At 41.6% G+C, this 22831-nt stretch overlaps 1 protein-coding gene across 1 annotated transcript in view; it reads right to left on the reverse strand.

Moving 5' to 3' along the window:
• LOC110530042 (potassium channel subfamily T member 2) overlaps positions 1-22831 on the reverse strand; it is a 61999-nt gene that overhangs the window by 13704 nt on the left and 25464 nt on the right. Inside the window, exons 16-21 of the mRNA XM_021612813.2 lie at positions 21459-21661; positions 20989-21205; positions 20026-20131; positions 19558-19730; positions 17747-17818; positions 17263-17397 (exon numbers count right to left, since the gene is read on the reverse strand). Of these exons, the coding sequence (XP_021468488.1) occupies positions 17263-17397; positions 17747-17818; positions 19558-19730; positions 20026-20131; positions 20989-21205; positions 21459-21661 (906 nt within the window). The remainder of the gene's footprint in view (positions 1-17262; positions 17398-17746; positions 17819-19557; positions 19731-20025; positions 20132-20988; positions 21206-21458; positions 21662-22831) is intronic.

Genomic DNA, 22831 nt, shown 5'->3' on the forward strand with positions numbered 1-22831 from the left:
TCAATCTACACACAATACCCAATAATGACAGAGAAAACAGGTTGTTAGACTCGAAATTGAGCTCTACTGCATCCCGTTTCCATTAATCATCCTTGAGATATTTCTACAACTTCAATGGAGTCCACCTGTGGTAAATTCAACTGATTGGACATGATATGGAACACAGTTGATAGTGCATGTCAGAGCCAAAACAAAACCACGAAGTTGAAGGAATTGTCCATAGAACGCCGAGACAGGATTGTGTTGAGGCACAGATCTGGGGAAGGGTACCAAAACATTTTTGCGGCATTGAAGGTCCCCAAGAACACATTGGCCTCCATCATTCTAAAATGGAAAAAGTTTGGAACCACCAGGACTTTTCCTAGAGCTGGTCACCTGGCCAAACTGAGCAATCGGGGGAGATGTTTTGTATTTGTAATAAATTTGCTAACATTTCTAAAAACCTATCTTCGCTTTGTCATTATGGGGTATTGTGTGTAGATTGATGAGGGGAAAAAACTATTTAATCAATTTTAGAATAAGAATGTAACATAACAAAATGTCAAAAAAGGGAAGGGGTCTGAATACTTTCTGAATAAACTGTATATTAATGACCTGATATAGTTTATATCATATCGCTAGAAAATAACAGTGGGTGCAATTCATGAAACATTAACCCCAAATCAATGTTTTTCAAAACATGTTTGTGCAAGTTTCTATGTTGTCTGGTGAAAATACTAAGGTGAGTTGAAATGTTTTGATGAACCTTTTGACAACATGAAACATGAGAACTACAATAAATCAGAAAACAAATTCATTCACTGATGCATTGTGGTAAGGTTGCCAAGGAAACTAGCTCTGCAGTGGGTACCTTTTCCTGTCTTTCATCTACAATCCATCTCATCAAAATGAATCTTGAAACACACCTCTAAAATGTTCAATAAAGGTTTATTAAAATATTAGCCTGTATATGACATTTTTGATATCATATAAACGCCTGCATAAAATGCCTGAACATGTGGTCCGGTGTATTGGACTATAAAAGAGTTTGACCAAAGATTTAAAAATTAACAGTGATTTTGGTAACCCTGTCTGGATATTGAAAATGGTTTTCTTTCAAATACTTGTTTCGATGTCTCACAATAGGGATTCGCTGATAGGCGGATCACTACAAGAAGAACCAATCACACAGTGTCTGTCAGAGACAGACAGGTCGAGTGGCAAATGAGGTGAGCACATCCATCCTTATAAGGCGCCACTTGCACCACCCTCTGGTTATTCTCAATCTCATCACTCTCATCACTCTGAAGCTCTCCTCAGCATGACTTGATCCCCGTCTTCCTGCTTAACTGTTCTCAGGCCAACAGGTTAGCGCTGCCAAACGTCGGACCTCAGCTCCTGTCGATAGTGTTATGTAGTGATAAAAAGGAAAGTTTTTGCTTCAAGTAGAATTTGTTTTGTACTTCTTAGTAGCTAGCGTCACATGGCTAGCTATCTAGACCTCGTTAGCTCATGCTGCAAAGCATAAGCTAACTTGTCTAGCTCGCTGGAAAGCAAGCTAACCACACTAGCACAGACGGCATATCTCCCTTCTCTCGTTTTGTTTAATATACGTTCACTCGTTTGTGTCAACTAGACCGACCGTTTTTAGCCTCACGGTTCTAAGGTCATAGGAGAATATCGGACCGAAGTTAAACACTGTGGTTCTCTTCGGCTAGCACTGTGCTAGCTACAGCACATCTTAACCACGCATGGTAGCTGCTAGCTAACTAAACCCTTACTAGTCTCATGGCTATAGCGTTAATACTGTGCTCACCTTAGCTAGCCATTAGCCGGAAGGCTTTTAACACGCTAGCTTACTCTTATTCAAAGCCTCCTTGCTGACACATTGTTTTTACAACAGGAGCCTTGGTATTAGCAAGCCCTGTTCTATACAATGTCCACTGCTACCCCATCCCAGGATAGGTCAAGCACTCAAACCACCACATTCTTGCGCTTGGGGATCCATGATTGCAGGGAAAGATTTTCACCTTCTATTTATCAACTGCCTGGGAAGGGAACTTGCTCAAGCAGCACTTGACGACCCGAGTCCTTCGGTCACTACAAAGCACTGACTAGGGCGGGTTTGAGAAGGCGGCTAAAACAAACTTCTCTCTCTGCCGCCCCTCTAACATCAAAGCCACCGGCCGAGGCTGAGATTCAGCTCTCCGCGACCGGGCCCAGCTGGGGCGAAGTCACAGCCTAGATTCCCTCCCCTCACTGTCTGACGACTTGGTGTTAGGGTCTAGCTAGCTGTTAGGGCCAGCTAGGGGATGACGAGGATGGTGACGGGATTAATCTCGTGGTTCTCCTCGACTTTGCAACCGAAAGACCCCGTTCTTCCCCCTTCTTAAGTCCCAATGTCACCCTGCTACCAAAATGGGGGGGCTGCCCTCCCCAGCTTGGAGTTCGACATTTGCGAGCGAGCCGCGGCCAGACTTTGGGATCAAGTGGCCCACTCCCTTGGTGTCAGGATTCTGAAAGGGACCTGTACAATGGGAAAATACTCTGCTTCCCACAGTTCCAGCTTGTCTCAGGGAGGCAAAGGGCTCATGGGCAAAAACCCTTACCAGAAAGATCCTTGCTAGGGGCTCTCCTAGCCTGGACATGCAAAATGTTCCCCCGCTGGCTGACCACCTCGACCCCACTTGCCAGACAGAGCGGTTTTCTGCCTCCATTTTTCAGAAGACGTACAAAGCCCAGTCAATCAGAGCACACAACGTTATCTCTTTATTGATGGCTTATCAGGCTGAGATACTGAAGGACACCGTAAATCAAATCTAATTTTATTTGGCACATGCGCCGAATACAACAAACAGTAGACCTTAGAGTGAAATGCTAACTTACAAGCCCTTAACCAACAATGCAGTTCTTCACTAGGGTAAGGGGCAGCATTCGGAATTTTGGATGAAAAGCGTGCCCAAATTAAACTGCCTGCTACTCAGTCCCAGAAGATAGGATATACATATATTATACATATATATATATACACATACATACATTTGGATAGAAAACACTCTAAAGTTTCCAAAACTGTTAAAATAATGTCTGTGTGTATAACAGAACTGATATGGCAGGCGAAAACCAGAGGAAAATCCAACCCGGAAGTACTATTATTTTGAAAGTTCACAAGCTCTATGGCTTCCTCAACATGTGACCAGTCTTTAGGCATTGTTTCAGGCTTTTACTCTGAAAAATGAGGGAGATACAGCATTTTCAATCAGTGGCCAGTGGAAATTTCCATTCATCAGCCATGCGCCCTGATCGTAAACACGCCTTTCTTGTTTCTCCTTTCCTATTGACGAAGCTTTTGTAGGTTGAAATATTATTGATTATTTATGACAAAAACAACCGAAGGATTGATTTTAAACATCGTTTGGCATGTTTCTACGAACTTTTATTGTACTTTTTAAAAACTTTTAGTCTGGAATTAGTGCACGCGCCTTCTGCATTCGGATTACTGGACAAAACGTGCAAATAAAAAAGGAGATTTTTGCTCATAAAGAGGGACATTATCGAACAAAACAAACATTTATTGTCTAACATGGAGACCTGGGAGTGCCACCAGATGAAGATCATCAAAGGTAAGTGATTAATTTTAATGCTATTTCTGACTTTTGTGACACCTCTCCTTGTTTGGAAAATGGCTGTATGGGTTTCTGTGGCTAGGAGCTAACCTAACAATCGCAAAGTGTGCTTTCGCCGTAAAGCATTTTTGAAATCTGACTCAGCGCTTCAATTAAGAAGTTAATCTATATTTCCATGCTTAACACTTGTATCGTTTATCAATGTTTATGATGAGTATTTCTGTTATTTGATATGGCTCTCTGCACTTTCACCGGATGTTTGTTTGAGACAATGCATTTCTGACCATAACGCACCAATGTAAACTGAGATTTTTGGATATAAATATGAACTTTATCGAACAAAACATACATGTATTGTGTAACATGATGTCCTATGAGTGCCATCTGATGAAGATCATCAATGGTTAGTGATTAATTTTATCTCTATTTCTGCTTTTTATGACTCCTCGCTTTGGCTGGAAAAAAAAATATTTTCTGTGACTAGGTACTGACCTAGCATAATTGTTTGGTGTGCTTTCGCAGTAAAGCCTTTTTGAAATCAGACACTGTGGTTGGATTTACAAGAAGTTTATCTTTAAAATGGTTGATAATACTTGTATTTTTGAGGAATTTTAATTATGGGATTTCTGTTGTTTTGAATTTGGCGCCCTGCAATTTCACTGGCTGTTGTCGAGATGGGACGCTAGCACTTGTACCAGAGAGGTTAAGAAAAATAAGTGTTAAGCTAAAAAATAGGCAAGTAAAAAATGTAAAATAAAAGTTACAAATAATTAAACAGCAGCAGTAAGATAACTATAGCGAGGCTATATACAGGGGTACCGGTACAGAGTCGATGTGCGGGGCCACTGGTTAGTCGAGGTAATTGAGGTTATATGTACAGGTAGGTGTGACTATGCTTAGATAATAAACAGAGTACCAGCAGCGTAAAAGGGGGGGGGGGGGGGGGGGGGGAATGCAAATAGTCCGGGTAGCCCTTTGATTAGCTGTTCAGGAGTCTTATGGCTTAGGGGTAGAAATTGTTCTTCAGGCTTTTTCTCAATTTCCGCCTCATTGACATGCCCAAAGTAAAATGTATGTTGCTAGGATATGCATATAATTAGTACTATTGGAAAGAAGACACTTTGAAGTTGTTAGAAATGTTAACATAATGTAGGAGACTATAACACAATAGATATAGTAGGAGAAAATCCAAAGAAAAATCAACCAGATATTTTTTGGGAGAGAGAGCCCATGATCTTACATTGGAAAGTATAGGGAAATAATTAAATCTTGCTCCACTGGGTGTCAGCACTCAATGTTCAAGGTTTCAGGCTTGTTTATTTCAAAACGAGTAAGAATAATGAGTTTAACTACAGGGACACAGACTTGGAAATGTGTGTATGCGCAAGCAATGATGAGGACACGCACCTGCTAATATCATTTTCCTATTGAACATACTTTTTTTGTATGAAATATTATGGTTTAAATACATTTTAGTGTATCTGAGGATTAAATAGAGACATATTTTGACTTGTTGAAAAAAAGTTTATGGGCAGATTTTTGGATTCCTATCTTGCCATGCTGAACGAGTGGATAACTCAAATCGATGGCGCCAACTAAACTGACTTTTTGGGATATAAAGAAGAATTTTATCTAACAAAACTACGCTACATGTTATAGCTGGGACCCTTGGGATGACAAATCAGAGGAAGATATTGAAAAAGTTAATATTTTATCGCTATTTGTGAATTTATGAAATCTGTGCCGGTGGAAAAATATTTTGATGTGGGGCGCCATCCTCAAACAATCGCATGGCATGCTTTCGCTGTAAAGCCTACTGGAAATTGGACAGTGCCGTTAGATAAACAAGAATTTAAGCTTTCAACCGATATCAGACACTTGTATGTACCTAAATGTTTAATATCCATAATTTTTATGATTATTTATTTGAATTGCGAGCCTTCCAGTTTCACCGGAATGTGTCCCGCTAGCGGGACGCCTAGCGAAGCCTTTTGGACCTAGACTTTGCACTCCAGTAACGCTTGCATTTTGTTACGTTACAGCTTTATTCTAAAAAGGATTTTCCTCAATCTACAAACTATGCCCTATATTGAAAAGCGAAAATGGTTTTAGAAATGTTTTCAAATGTATAAAAAAATTTAAACCGATACCTTTTTACAAAAGTATTCATCCTGTTTCCATTAATCATCCTTGAGATGTTTCTACAAATTGATTGGAGCCCACCTGTAGTAAATTTGATTGATTGGACATGATTTGGAAAGGCACACACCTGTCTATATAAAGTCCCACATTTGACAGTGCATGTCAGAGCAAAATCCAAGTCATGATGTCGACGGAATTGTCCATAGAGGTCCGAGACAGGATTGTGTCTGGCACTCCACCAATCAGGCCTTCATGGTAGAGTGGCCAGGCGGAAGCCACTCCTCAGTAAAAGGCACATGACAGCCCACTTGGAGTTTGCCAAAGGCACCTAAAGGACTCTGACCCTGAGAAACAAGATTCTCTGGTCTGATGAAACCAAGATTGAACTCTTTGGCCTGAAAGCCAAGATTCACGTCTGGAGGAAACCTGGCACCATCCCTATGGTGAAGCATGGTGGCAGCATCATGCTGTGTGGATGTTTATTAGCGGTAGGGACTGGGAGACTAGTCTGGATCGAGGGGAAAGATTAACGGAACAAAGTACAGAGAGATCCTTGATGAAAACCTGCTCCAGAGCGCTCCGGACCTCAGACTGGGGTGAAGGTTCACCTTCCAACAGGACAACAACCTTAAGCACACAGTCAACACAATGCAGTGACTTCGGGACAAGTCTCTGAATGTCCTTGAGTGGCCCAGCCAGAGCCCAGACTTGAACCCGATCGAACATCTCTGGAGAGACCTGAAAATAGCTGTGCAGCAACACTCCCCATCCAACCTGACAGACCTTCAGAGGATCTGCAGAGAAGAATGGGAGAAACTCTCCAAATATAGGTGTGCCAAGCTTGTAGTGTCATACCCAAGAAGACTCAAGGCTGTAACTTCTGCCAAAGGTGCTTCAACAAAGTACTGAGTAAAGGCTCTGAATACTTATTTAAATGTGAAATTTCCGTTTTCTTTTTTATATATACATTTGCAAAAACTTCTTAACCTGTTTTTGCTTCGCCATTATGGAGTATTGTGTGTAGATTGAGAAAAAAACGAACAATTTAATCCATTTAATAATAAGGCTGTAACGTAACAAAATGTGTAAAAAGTCAAGGGGTCTGAATACTTTCCCAATGCACTGTATGTCTGCACCACATACTCTCACTACTGCTGGCCCCAGGGCTTGGATCTTGGCCCTCTCTATACACCAAGTTCCTCGGCTCCGTCATATCCTCACATGGTCTCTCCTATCATTGCTTTGCGGATGACACTCAACTACTTTTCTCTTTCCCCCATTCTGACAGCCTGCGTGCCTGGCAGATATCGTATCGTTCTGCCCATATCAGATATGTCTATGTCCTGGGAAATGTTCTTGTCACTTACAACCTCATGCTAATCGCATTAGTCTACGTTAGCTCAAACATCCCGCGGACGGGACACCGATCCCAAATAAGTTTTAAGATGGCTAGGTGGGACAACCACGTATCGCAGGTATAGTAAGGGAGGGTCAAGCGCAATTTTGTTGGTTCAGGATTTCTTTTTTGGGGGGGGTGGGGTGTCAAGGTGAGGAATGCTCTCCCTCCGGTCTCAGACTAACAGATCAGGATGACGGATTGCCAGTTGCCATCTATCATGGTCCTCCTCTTATGCCCTGCACATTCTGCCTAAAAACTGTCTTGTGTGTGCAAGCGAACACAGTTGAATAGGATCACGAATGCACCTCCTCAGAACGCCACAAGGGGGAACCATCACTCTAGGTGAGCGAGGCAGGGAATAAAACCTGGTAACACCTACCCATTCTCTCTGTGGATTTCTGTCATCCAGTTCATCTCTGGGTTTAATGTGTTTGGTTTCGCAGGGGAACAGGTTCTCTTGGCTCACCAAGAGCCCACTCCCTTAGGGCACCCTTATCAGGCGACAGAGCCCCATACAGCTATCTGTACCTCCCTTTACAGGAGTGAGCGGCTGGGTATACTTTTGCTGTTGTTAATCTTCATCTTTGGAGTAGGGACAAGAAAGACCAGACACATAGCTGCTCTACTGCTCAGGATTAGGACGTCTGGGTAACCAATATGTTTCCTTCTTCCTTTTAAGCTACACTGTTTGACGGCTTATGTTATTCTGCCGGCTGCTCTGTCTTGCCGATATCCCCGCTTGGTGACACCGTATAGCCAAACCTGTAGCTGCAAACATGTCACTGCGCACTAGGGGCACAGTCCAAGAGGGGAGAGCGCCAGCACACCCCTGGCAAGGGTGATGCCTTATGCTTTTTCCCTTCTCTATGCCTGACACACCCACTCTGTTAAACATAGTGAGGAAACAGGGCTCTTCCTTCATCTTAGAGTCTCTCTACAGCCAGGGAAGCTCTGGTTTACAGGTTCACTCTCCTGCTTTACAACCAGCCCTGGCAGCTACCATTTACGCAGGGATCGTTTGACCCAAGTGAACAAGGAGATTTTCTACTCTCACCCAGGAGCCATGGCCCTCTGGGCCTGGCCCGTGAGTGGATATATTTGAATGCGACAGGATTGCAACTCAAGGCCATTGAGACTATCCAGAGTGCTATCCAAAATGAAAGTTGGATGTTGGAATGTCAGAACACTGTTTCAAATGGGGTGCCGTGCTCCAGCGATACAACAGATGCACAAATACAAACTCTGTTAGGGGTTACAGAAGAAATATGGCCAGCTGAAGGAAAAAAAAGACTGGCAAGTGGGGACTCCATTTTTCATTTGTCAAGCACAATTAGAAGTACCCAAGCATGATGTCCTACTCATAATAGGAGTTGGAGAAGACAATCATGCAAGAGAAAAGGACAATGGGGAAACATGGCATCGGTGCAAGAAATGAAAATGGTGAACATCTGTGCAGTTTGTGTGAAGAAAACCACTTGGTCACAGGTGGCATCCTGTTCGAGCATAAAAGGATACACAAGCTTGCATGTAAATCACCAGATGGCAAGACAGAAAGTCAGATCGACCACATTATGATAAACTGCAAGTGAAGATCTCTGCAAGGTGTAGGAGTCAAAAGAATGGCAGACATCAGCAGCGACCATAATATGCCGATTGGAAAAATATTAATAAAGCTGAGGAGGGCCAAACTGGAAACATTGTTTTGATCTATCCAAGTTGGAACACCCAGATGTGAAAAAGGATTTCAACGTCAGCCTAAAAAACAGGTTTGCGGGAAGACGGGTTCACGGGAAGACAGAAGGGTCACAAGGTCAGTTGGATAACAAAGCAAGCACTATCTTCCTTTATGTGCAATGTTGAGTCTAAACACAAAATCTGGAGGGAATTTGGCGTATGGTTTATGTGGAGAAGATGATTTGCAGATTTTGAGCACAAACCGCAGCAGTTAAGATAAGCTCCTGCTAGAAATGTCTAGGCTAACAGAATGCACTCTTAATGTACTATATATTTTTTTAAATGCCATTTTCAAAAGCTACGAATTTATATGTTTTCTTCAAAGGAAGTGCACTTTTTCCAGCAACTGGACCAAATACAGGATTTATCAGCTTCAGGAAAAGCTAGCGAACCACTGAAATCTTCTGAGAACAACTATATCGGAAAAACACATTTCAAGGTCCTCAGGACTAAAGTATTGACATACAAGTGCACAAAGAAATGACCAGAATATTACATATCTGGAGCATAATAAAATAATCAGTAAACCTGTGAGTGAACTTGAGACACTTGAAGGGAAGTTAGGCCTACTCCTTTAATGATACTGAACTGAGCATAATTGTATCTTACTATAAGTCAGTATTAGTACTATTATATTTCAGAATATTTTATTATTTCAGTAATTGTATAAACCACAATTGAAATATTTCAAAAACAAACAAAAGTTGACATTAAAAAAATATAAAAAAATCATCCCAGCATAGTTCAAGAGAAACATTGTCCAAGACGTTGTTATGGAGATTGTTTGTTTACCCGGAATAATTACAAAGCACAGATGCCAAGAATCACAAAGTATCTGTGCTTTAAGAGATTTGTTTTTTGATGATTCCATACCTCAAGTGCTGAATTTGGCTTGCCTCATATGTGCACTACAATTTGTTATTTGTATTGGGCAATGTAAAGCTGAAAGTTTAGATGCATTAAATGTCGCTTCAAATTGTTCCTTGTTGTGATCATCCTTGGCAGAAAATAGGACTCTTTTTCAACTTCAGCTTTCAATGTAGTAAAGAATTCCTTAAATGACTTAAGGTAATCCTCATTACTGTGGGACAGTTCCACTGTCATACATGTCCATGGTTAATTTGGGAATATCAAGTTCTGCGTCCTTATTTATAATAATAATTATTAACCTGTTCTCTTACATAGGGATAGGATCTGCACAGCACTGTCTTCAATATGGCTGATCTATCATTGTGGACAATAATATATTAGTCCATTTTGTTTTTTGTCTTGGTAAAATCGGCATAAATGGGCACAAAGTGGTTTTAACTACGGTCTCAGATGAATGAATTACAACCAGACAATCTGTCTCTAAAAATACAAATTAAAAGAGACCCAGGACAATATGGTGCAGTGGAAGACCCTTTCTAGTGAGCTACAATTTGTAAGTCAGGCAATGGCCAGCCCAATGAACTCAGTCCTAAAGCAGCCAGTTACACAAAGCTGAAATAAGCCATGTCACTCTACAGGATCACCAGAACTTATTGCAGAGCAAAAAAACTAAACCACTGTTGGACAAATCTGAAATCTTTGACTAACATGCTGACCACACCACTCGGGTCCAAGTAGCCACCCTTTGCATTGATGACAGCTTTGCAAACTCTTGGAATTCGCTCAACCAGCTTCATGAGGTAACCTGGAATGCATTAGAATTAACAGCCTTGTTAAAAGTTCATGTGTGGAATTTCCTTCCTTCTTAATGCATTTGAGCCAATCAGTTATGTTGTGACAAGGTAGGGGTTGGGATACAGAAGCCAGCCCTATTTGGTAAAATACCAAGTCCATATTAGGTCAAGAAAGGCTCAAATAATCAAAGAGAAACGACATCAAGTGCTATGATGAAACTGGCTCTCATGAGGACCGCCACAGAAAAGGAAGACCCAGAGTAACCAATGGTGCAGAGGATTAGTTCATTAGAGTTAACAGCCTCAGAAATTGCAGCCCAAATAAATGCTTCACAGAGTTCAAGTAACAAACACATCTCAACATCAACTGTTCAGAGGAGACTGCGTGAATCAGGCCTTCATGGTTGAATTGCTGCAAAGAAACCACTACTAAAGGACACCAATAATAAGAAGAGACTTGCTTGGGCAAGAAACACAAGCAAAGGACATTTGACCGGTGGAAATCTGTTCTTTGGTCTGATGAGTCCAAATTTGAGTTTTTTGGTTCCAATCGCCGTGTCTTTGAGACTCAGAGTAAGTGAACGGATGATCTCCGCATGTGTGGTTCCCACTGTGAAGCATAGAGGAGGATGTGTGATGGTGTGGGGATGCTTTGCTGGTGACACTGTTGGTGATTTATTTAGAATTCAAGGCACACTTAACCAGCATGGCTACCACAGCATTCTGCAGTGATACACCATCCCATCTGGTTTGCGCTTCGTGGGACTATCATTTATTTTTCCACAGGACAATGACCCAACACACCTCCAGGCTGTGTAAGGGCTATTTGACCAAGACAGAAAAAATGGAGTGCTGTGCATCAGATGACCTGGCCTCCACAATCACCCGACCTCAACCCAATTGAGATGGTTTGGGATGAGTTGGACCGCAGAGTGAAGGAAAAGCAGCCAAAGAGTGCTCAGCATATGTGGGAAGTCCTTCAATAATGTTGGAAAAGCATTCCAGGTGAAGCTGGTTGGGAGAATGCCAAGAGTGTGCAAAGCTGTCATCAAGGCAAAGGGTGGCTACTTTGAAGAATCTAAATATATTTTGATTTGTTTAACACATTTTTGTTTACTACATGATTCCATATGTGTAATTTCATAGTTTTGATGTCTCCACTATTATTGTACAATGTAGAAAATAGTTTGGTTTTTTTTAACTAAAAAAAAAAACCTTGAATGAGTAGGTGTGTCCAAACTTTTGACTGGTACTTGTAAGTATTCACACCCCTGAGTCAATACATGTTCGAATCACTGTTGGCAGTGATTACAGCTGTGAGTCTTTCTGGGTAATCTCTAAGAGCTTTGCACACCTGGATTGTACAATATTTGCCCATTATTATTTTCAAAATTCTTCAAGCTCTGTCAAATTGGTTGTTGATCATTGATAGATAACCATGTTCAAGCCCTGCCATACATTTTCAAGCATATTTAAGTCAAAACTTTAATTTACTGCGAAAAGCGTAGCAACGCAATTGTTACTTTAGTGCCTTGTTGCAAAGCATGTTTTGGAATATTTTTTATTCTGTACAGGCTTCCTTCTTTTCACTCTGTCAATTAGGTTAGTATTGTGGAGTAACTACAATGTTGTTGATCCATCCTCATTTTTCTCCTATCATAGCCATTAAACTCTGTATCTGTTTTAAAGTCACCATTGGCCTCATGGTGAAATCCCTGAGCAGTTTCCTTCCTCTCCGGCAACTGAGTTAGAAAGGACACCTGTATTTATGTAGTGACTGGGTGTATTGATACACCATCCAATGTGTAATTAATAACTTTACCATGCTCAAAGGGATATTCAATTTATGCATTTGTTTTACCCATGAACCAATAGGTGTCCTTTTTTGCGAGGCATTGGAAAACCTGCAATGACTGCAATGAAATGGCAACAACAATTAATCAAATCCAAAGCAAATTCTCAAGGAAAGTCCCTCACAAAAAAACAAAAACAGAGCCTATCTTGGCTCAATGACACTCTTTGGCACCTGACGAATAAGAGAGATGCTGCTCTGAAGAAATCCCTCAAATCTGGCTTAGAGGTTGAACGTCTAGTTCACAAGAGACTGAGAAATTAAGTGACCAAGAGTTTCAGGAAAGCCAAAGCTGATTTCTTTCTTAAAATAAAACATGAGGCATAAAACACGAGGCTATCACAATAATTAAAATGAAATGTCAAAAACTGTAGGCTATTACACCACTATTTATCATTAGGCTACCGCATGTCAGAGGCTTGAAAAATGAGCAAGACTGGTGGTGTAGGCCTCCCGGGTTGCGCAGTGATTAAGGGCGCTGTACTGCAGCGCCAGCTGTGCCACCAGAGACTCTGGGTTCGCGCCTAGGCCCTGTCGTAACTGGCCGCGACCGGGAGGTCTGTGGGGTGACGCACAATTGGTTGTCCCGGGACTCCTGTGGCAGGCCGGGCGCAGTGTGCGCTAACCAAGGTTGCCAGGTGCACGGTGTTTCCTCCAACACATTGGTGCGGCTGGCTTCCGGGTTGGATGCTTGCTGTGTTAAGAAGCAGTGCGGCTTGGTTGGGTTGTGTATCGGAGGACGCATGACTTTCAACCTTCGTCTCTCCCGAGCCCGTACGGGAGTTGTAGCGATGAGACAAGATAGTAGTTACTAAACAATTGGATACCACGAAATTGGGGAGAAAATCTATTTAAAAAAACATTTTTTTAAAAGACTGGTGGTGTAGCCTACACTCCAAAATGCGATGTGGTTAGATGAGAACACTGAAATTTTGCAATGGCAAACACCAAGACGCGTGTGGACAGCAGTGGATGCAGAAATTCTGGTCTAATGACAAATCGGCAAAATGACATTACAATTTGTGGTGTTTTGCGTAACAGATGTCTCTTTCCGTTCACCACTGTTTGGAGGCTGGAAAAGTGTTGCGAGTGGATGAACGTACGTGAGTAGCTGAATGGCCCAACCACAATGTGGGAAAAACGGTAGCTATGTACTACTCCACAAAACTAAACAACTAGGCTTACCTGGACATACTCATCCACGGACAAAAAATGTAAACAGTCCCTGAGTTTAAATTCCTGGGCTTTGGCCTAGACCCTACATTGAAGTTTCAAAAAACACGTTGAAAAGATGTCCAGCAAAATCACATATAGTCTTTCGAATTTTCAAAACATCAGGAACTCACTCTCTACAGTGGCAGCCAATATGTACTTTATTTACATGTAATGATCTTCTCTCACCTGTCCTGTTCCATTACCGGCTGTTCTCCAGCCAATGAAACCCCTTTGATCACTATATAAACAAGGACTGAAGACCCGTGGACAGGAAATCACATCATTATCATCACTGTAATACTCTCCACAAGTACAGTCTGTTCAATGTGGACAACTTGATGTTTTTTCTCAGATGATTGTCTAGTTTATAAGATTATGTGGCGCCGCCACCTCTGAAAGATTATTTCATATTAACCTAACAGCAGAGTCACCTGGATCTCCACAAGAGGAGGCCGTGTCATTCCTAAAAGCAAAACCACCTTTGGGTAGTCAACATTCTCCAACTCAGGCACCAGGAAATAGAATTCCTTCACCTCTACCTTAAGAAGCACTAGCGACTTCAAATCCTCCATCCTCCATTAAAATGAGCTGTGTTTAGCTAACTCTGGTGCAAACATCATATTTCACTATGTGAAATGTATGTTTCTAACTGCACATGGTCCCTTTAAATGAACTAATATTACAACTACGACTACTACTACTATGTATGCAAAGAATGAGTTAATCACTTCCTTGTTTTTTTATATATCAATACCAAATTCAGTGTAGTTCACCTTAGGGACATCCATGATAGCGATGACCAGATAGGCCACTGTGGAGTGGATTTACAGTGGTTTAAAATGGACAAGTAAAATCTGATTTTTGATTAGTCAATAACTCAATCTTCTTTTCACCAATCCCTTAGTTTTTCTCAAACTAAGTTAAGACATGTACCTTGGGCCAAAGTTGGTGTCCTATGGTTCATAAAAAGAAAATGTATGCATATTAATGTACGTGGTAATATGCATCTGCTGGTGTAGTGTGGCCATTTTTGAATGCATTATTTTCTCAAACTAAAGACCAAATCTGGAGTGAATCTGACTTTTGGTCCATGAGATAAATATATTTGTATGATTATTATAAGCATTAGTGTTACAAAGTCAAAACAGTTCGCTGTTAATAGTTCCTTATTTTTTAAGATATAAATGCAAAACTTAGCCTCCGCACCTGGTTTCCTGCAACCCACCCGAGCTTCCCCTGGCCTGCACTCCATCTTCCCCCTGTGTTTCAATAAATACCTTGGTTACTTCATCCCAGTCCCCTCATTGGCGTCTGCTCTTGGGTTCCTCTGTTCCACTCTGCCTGATACCATTGTGAAGTGGATTTACAAAGCATTTAAATGGACACCTACAATCTGATTTCCTGATTCATCAAGAACTCAGCCATCTCTTAACTTAGCTTGAGAAAAGGTATTGGTTAACAGATGTACGGTTGAAGTCGGAAGTTTACATACACCTTAGACAAATACATTTACACTAAGTTTTCACAATTCCTGACATTTAATCCTCGTAGAAAATTCCCTGTTTTCGGTCTGTTAGGATCACCACTATATTTTAAGAATGTGAAATGACAGAATAATAGTAGAGAGAATGATTTATTTCAGCATTTCTTTCTTTCATCACATTCCCAGTGGGTCAGAAGTTTACATACACTCAATGAGTATTTGGTAGCACTGCCGTTAAATTGTTTAACTTGGGTCAAACGTTTTGGGTAGCCTTCCACAAGCTTCCCACAATAAGTTTTGTGAATTTTGGCCCATTCCTCCTTACAGAGCTGGTGTAACTGAGTCAGGTTTGTAGGCCTCCTTGCTCGCACATGCTTTTTCAGTTCTGCTCACAAATGTTCTATAGGATTGAGGTCAGGGCTTTGTGATGGCCACTCCAATACCTTGACTTTGTTGTCCTTAAGCCATTTTGCCACATCTTTGGAAGTATACATGGGGTCATTGTCCATTTGGAAGACCCATTTGCGACCAAGCTTTAACTTAACTGATGTCTTGAGATGTTGCTTCAATATATCCACATAATGCACCAGTCCCTCCTGCAGCAAAGCACCCCCACAACATGATGCTGCCACCCCTGTGCTTCACGGTTGGGATGGTGTTCTTGGGCTTTGCATGCCTCCCCCTTTTTCCTCCAAACATAACAATGTGTATTATGGCCAAATAGCTCTATTTATGTTTCATCAGACCAGAGGACATTTCTCAAAAAAGTAAGATCTTTGTCCCCATGTGCAGTTGCAAACCATTGTCTGGCTTTTTTATGGTGGTTTTGGAGCAGTGGCTTCTTTCTTGCTGAGCGGCCTTTCAGGTTATGTCGATATAGGACGTTTTTACTGTGGATATAGATACTTTGTACCTGTTTCCTCCAGCATTTTCACAAGGTCCTTTGCTGTTGTTCTGGGATTAATTTGCACTTTTCGCACCAAAGTACATTGATCTCTAGGAGACCAAACAAGTCTCCTTCTTGAGCGGTATGACGGTTGCATGGCCCCATGGTGTTTTTACTTGTGTACGATTGTTTGTACAGATGGAAGTGCTACCTTCAGGAGTTTGGAAATTGCTCATATGGATGAACCAGACTTGTGGAGGTCTACATTTTATTTTCTGAGGTCTTGGCTGATTTCTTTTGATTTTCCCATGATGTCAAGCAAAGAGGCACTGAGTTTGAAGGTAGGCCTTTAAATACATCCACAGGTACACCTCCAATTGACTCAAATGATGTCAATTAACCTATCAGAAGCTTCTAAAGCCATGACATCCTTTTCTGGAATTTTCCAAGCTGTTTAAAGGCACAGTGAACTTAGTGTATGTAAACTTCTGACCCACTGGAATTGTGAAACAGTGAATTATAAGTGAAATAATCTGTCTGTAAACAATTGTTTGAAAAATTACTTGTGTCATGCACAAAGTAAATGTCCTAACCGACTTGCCAAAACTATAGTTTGCTTGCAAGAAATTTGTGGAATGGTTGTAAAACGAGTTTTAATGACTCCAACCTAAGTGTATGTAAACTTCTGACTTCAACTGTACCATGGGCCTACATACCGAATTTCCAACATATGGTTTATGAGAATACTGTACGATTTTTAAAGGCTGTCCAAAATTTTCAAGATGGATAAAAATCGATCCTTATTGGTCCTTGAGGCAAATTTGTTCAGCATGAGGAACGACATGTACATATACTGAACAAAAGTATTAACGCAACAATTTCAAAGATTGTGCTGAATTACAGTTCATGTAAGAAAATCAGGCAATTGAAATAAATTCATTAGGCCCTAATCTATGGATTTCACGACTGGGCAGGAGCCCATCCATGCCCGGAAGGGCATAAGCCCACCCACTGGGGAGCCAGAATGAGTTTTTCCCCACAAAAGGGCTTTATTACAGACAGAAATAGTCCTTTGCTAAATATGTAGAAAGACTTGCCTCTGAAGCAGAGATGGCAGTTAGAAGGAATGACATGAGGTAAGTGTACAAATGATGGACGATGGTTCCGGTACCTGAACAGTGTCTGCACATTGACGATGTTTACGGTACCTGAACAGTGTCTGCACATTGACGATGTTTACGGTACCTGAACAGTGTCTGCACAATGACGATGGTTCCGGTACCTGAACAGTGTCTGCACATTGACAATGGTTTTGGCGTCAGCCATGTAGTCCTCCTCTGCACTCATGGTGCTCTCCTTGTCCACCACCACCATGTTGGCCGCAAAGGACACACCACAGCGCAGGAGGTCATCCAGGCTATGCGAGACACACACACACACACATTTTAATTGAATTTGACTTCTTGACATGAAAAGGTCAGGAAAAATTCTAGACCGTAGTTATAGACTGTCAGGAAAACCTCTGGGCCCTGCACATGAGCTAGCTATATTCTGAAAGATTCGCTGTGGAGAGAGAATCGTAACTAGTAATTTCTCAGGGGCTGTCTAGAAAGGTGACTTTGGACACAGGACTTATTTGAGAAATTGATATTTCGGTTCACTCAGTCCATTTCCTTTTAGATGTATTCTTGATAGGGAGACTAATAGCATACAAATGCAGTACATGCACTAAATTAGATGATAAGGTCATGTTGTGCGTCACATACTTATCGATGGAGCCGACCATGTAGAACACCATGGGGAACCAACAGATAGCCTCCAGGAACTGTGTGTCAGGCCTGGTGAGACAACATAACACATCACAACATAGAAAATAATAGAATAGAATGGAATATAATTCAATTGAATGGATCCTCATTGTCCATACGAAGAGCTATTGTCATTTTTGTTATCACAGTACCCGACCCGACATATCCAAAAGAGACAGTCACTTTTACAAAATAGAGAAAATATGGTAGGAAGTGCTGATTTGCTTGCGGTTAAAGTACCAAAAAGGGTATCTTGCTGAATTCAAGATAAACTACAGCCATTCAGTCTCATTTGACATTCACTTTCCAGCTAGCACATAACGTTTTGAGAAACATATGTTACATAGAGCTTGGTGAGCGCGTGGTTGTCCTATGGTTATTTTTTAATACAACCTTCCCACAACTTTCTGGGAATGGTGCCGGATATTTGCTTGCCTATGGAACTTGACAAAAAAACTAAATTTTCTTAGTATTTCATTACGGTGTGTGTGTGTGTGTGGGAGGGGGGGGGGGGGGTTGGATGGTTGAGGAGCAGCTCTCGGGGAACAGTTGGGGGATCTTGGATGGTTGGTGTCCTGGCAGTTGGGAGCTTGGGCGGGTCCCCGATTTGGCTTGGTGGGATATCTGTCAATGTGCCCTTGGGCGAGGCGCTTGTACCTGGTTGCTCTTGTGTGTCACTCTGGATTGGAGTGTCTGCTAGACGACTGAATGTAATGTAAATGTTGAGCGGCTTCAGTGCAGTTAGAGTCGTTCAAGTTCAGCATAGCTAGCTAGCAAAGTTATTCACATTTCTTGCTAGCTAACCAAATGACACTTGCATCTCTAGCAGTAGCCACCGAAAAACAATATGAGGGGAAAAACTCAGTCACTCATCCACTCCTTCAATGACATGACATCCTCATAGTAGCTAGCCAGCTAACGTTAGGCTCTGTGTTTTTAGCTTACGAAATAAATAATGAATGCAGCATGGGTGTATGGTGCACTCAAAATGTTTTGTAGTTGAGTAGCAAGTCTAGGCTATGCCCCTCATCACCACAAACGACTAAAGTATGTCGCGAACAACAGAGCACCGAAATAATTTAGTGTGAGTCAACAGGCTAGACTAAAGTAACACTGACATCATCTTTTAGGGAGCGATAATGAGGTGACCAATAATGGTTGCAATTGAGATCAGCTGTGCGCGTATTGACGGTCTAACGAGATATCAGCTGGCGATAATCTAGTGCCATCGATGGTTGCAATATGCCCCTTGTTATTTGATTATATTCCAATATATTATATTCCAATCCACTGTCACATAATAAAAGGTGTGAAACCCGATAATAGCCTACTGTTTGTGTTTCTGTGGATGAGTTGATTTGCAATGGTGTAAAGTATTTAAGTAAAAATACTTTAAAGTAGTACTTATATTTTTGACAACTTTTACTTTACTACATAGATTCTTATTTTCAATGATGGCCTAGTGGGTTAACTGCCTGTTCAGGGGAAGAACGACAGATTTGTACCTTGTCAGCTCGGGGGTTTGAACTTGCAACCTTCCGGTTACTAGTCCAACGCTCTAACCACTAGGCTACCCTGCCGTATACAAACACTGCTTCCAGCTGCACCCTGGCGGCGATTCTAAACATTCCTTCAGATATTCAAATCTTCCTGCTGCAGGATTGTCTTCATCCTGCACCGAAAATCTGTAACGCTTTTACAATGTGGATCCGACCAAGAGGGCAGCACAATAAAAAGGGTAAGAAGATCAAATAAAACGCTGTTCTTACTGATTATCCAGGAGCAGCACAATCGGGTTCAGCTCTTTCTTAAGTCTGTAGGAAGCTCTAAGTGGGACGATGAAGTTGTACAGTCCATTCCCCGCCGTCTCAGCCGACACAATGATCAGCTTGTTCTTAAAGCTATACACTTTGGCGTCCTCAAAGTTGTTATGCTGACAACCCTATGGGGAAAATAACATAAATTTTTATGTTGTTGTTTTTTATGTATTAATTCAAATACACAAACAAATATGTATTTGAATTCAAATACCGTAAGCGATATTTAGTGGTCCGGTTTCCCTGGACACAGATTAAGCCTAGTCTTGGACTAAAAAGCAGATTACCCATTGTGCATGCATTTTAGTTCAGGACTAGACTTAATCTGTGTCTGGAAATCAGCATCAATAGCGCCAATGGTTAACATGACTTAATACTACCTATATTGCTTGAACTGAATAAGTGACTTGCTTCATTTACCCCTTCCAGTCTGAGGCAACAGTATGGTACTTTCTCCTTCAGTAGATGGCAAAGTGTTGGAGAACTACCGATGTAGGGCAGGTTGGGAGAATAGCCTTTCACATAGCTTCAAATAAACAGACACACAATTCATATTTTATGAGTATGGATCTCCCATTCAAATTCATAGCCAAACAAATGTCATTACTGTATCACAAATCATCATCTACTGCTGTTGTTCTCCAATTCCAGTCTCGGCAAGAGCTAACTGGTGTGCAAGTTTTTGTTCCAGCACTAACCTACCTGAATCAATCAACTATGCATGGTCTTCAGTCTAGACCATACAGGTGTAGGGTCTTAATTTGATCACTCTTTTGTTGCTGAGAATGTTCTTGCACCACAGGAAATGCAGATGAGCTTTGTGATTTACATAAATTCACTGAAAACCCACACTAACACACATTTATATTAACATTATTGGACATGTAACTTACTTTTGGCCAGCTAATAGCCTAACCACTGATCAAGCGACATTATGGACTAAACCAGTGGGGGCTGGTGAGGGGAGGATGGCTCATAGTAATGGCTGGAAGGGAGTAGATGGAATGGAATTAAACACCTTACATTCCATAAAGTCCATTCCAGCCATTACTATGTGCCGTTCTCCCCTCACCAGCCTCCACTGGACTAAACGTTAAAATCCTGTTGCTGCAGGATTGTTTTGCTGTGACAAAATAGGTCAAATTAAGATCCTATATCTGTAGTTAATTGAATCAAGTGGAGACAGTAGCACTCCAGGACCAAAGTTGGAGACCCCTAACTGAAATAACCAAAAGGCTTACATACTCTTTTTTTAACCCCATTTTTAAACAAATTGGAGAATAAAAAGTAAGACATATTGCATGGTATCAATGTTTCAATGTATATATTTTTTTTGCAGAAAGCTTGGCTTACATCCTCTTATAGAAATGATATAAAACATACTCCTCAGTTGATACGTCCTCGTCGGAGGGCAGGTTCTCGTCCTCTGATTGGTCACTATAGAGGTCACCTGTGTGCAGAGAGGAAGTGTCTGGCACCTCTAGCACGGGGCTGATGCTGGGCCTCCTGCTATTACCCTTAAAGTCCTCTGGGGGGAGACAGAGAGTGGGCCCACAGTGGGGCTTGCAGCCTGCGTCCTGGAGGTCTATGGCCACAGTGCCTGAACAAGGATACAAAGTAGCACAACATTTACAACAAACTGTTGGCATTTTTCTTACAAGTGAATTCATTCACAATATTTCAGAAAAATACCAATTGTAGTTCAATAATGCAGAATAATCCATGTTAATATATACCAATATCCACACTAGCACACTATACTTGTCCAATACATTACTCACTTGTTAGTGTACATCACTTCATACTACGTAGTACATAAGTTTTGATATTGAAATAGAGCTCATATTACTGACCCATGCTGGCGATGACACTGGGTACTGGCAGGCGAGGCCGGCTGACCATCCTCTCTCTCTGGGTCTTAAAGGTAGAATACTCCTCCTTGGTGATGTTGATGTAGAAGCAGGTGTCATTGGGGCTCATTCGGAACTGGGGCCCGGGGTTCAGCAGGATGCTCTTACTGTCCTCCCGGCACACCCCGATCAGACACACACCATACCTGAGGACAGAGATAGAGATATAGGGCAAGTGTTAGATTATACAGAGTGGAGACACAGAGGAAAATAACAGAGGGAGAGAAAGCCTATTTGACTGGGCGCCTGAGGTTTTCCTGACCACATGACGAGACCAGAGTGTTTGCTAAGGCCCTAGGTTTTTCCAGGTATGGTCATGAGGAGTCGCTTGAAGCGTAAGTGGAGTTGGAGATGGAGGAATACACTGCAGAGGCAGAGGGCTCGTAGAGAGGATGACAGGCTACTATTCTGAACATTGTGGTGAGCTTTCTATTGCCCAGAGCTGCCGACGCATCACCCAAATGGGTGCTTCACAGAGTGGATGAGGAGAAGTCCAGTGGCTATTAGATTAATGCTGGTTCCCAGACTTGCCCTCTATAAGATAATCAGCAGACTCCATCACCATCCTATACCATCCTCTGAACAGCCATGAACAGCTCAAGCCATGAACTGACTCTCTCCTTCTTCGTAGGATGCAGCTTTCAAAGACTTGGCATCTATTGGTTGACCTGTCATGATATATTGCTTGTTTGTTTGTTTTGTGCTTATGAAGTGCTTTGAGATTTCTGTTATGAAAAGTTCTATAGAAGTTTAATCCATTATTATTATTAATTATTATTATTATTGTGTCCAAGGCCCTACTCTTGTTCTTTGACCTACATTTTGTCACCTGTATTAGAATACTCATAAATAGGGCTGGTTTTAAGTATGTAGGATCAGTCCTAATTTCAGTTTTTTTTAAACTTGCTGATGTTTATTGGATACCTAGTGTGTACTCCTTATACCTAATAGCTGCCCTGACTATCTGCATTCACCCTTTTTGCGCAAACGTTAGGACTCATCACCTACACAGCTGCTACTGTTTAATATCTATCCTGTTGCCTAGTCATTTTACTCCTGGTTATAAACTCAGCAAAAAAATAAACATTCTCTCACTGTCAACTGCGTTCACTTAACATGTGCAAATATTTGTATGAACATAACAAGATTCAACAACTGAGACATAAACTGAACAATTCCACAGACATGTGACTAACCAAAATTTAATAATGTGTCCCTGAACAAAGGCGGGGGGGGGGGGGGGGGGGGGGGTCAAAATCAAAAGTAACAGTCAGTATCTGGTGTAGCCACCAGCTGCATTAAATAGTGCAGTGCAT

The sequence above is a fragment of the Oncorhynchus mykiss genome, chromosome 8 (assembly GCF_013265735.2).
Source record: "Oncorhynchus mykiss isolate Arlee chromosome 8, USDA_OmykA_1.1, whole genome shotgun sequence".
Lineage (NCBI taxonomy): Eukaryota > Metazoa > Chordata > Actinopteri > Salmoniformes > Salmonidae > Oncorhynchus > Oncorhynchus mykiss.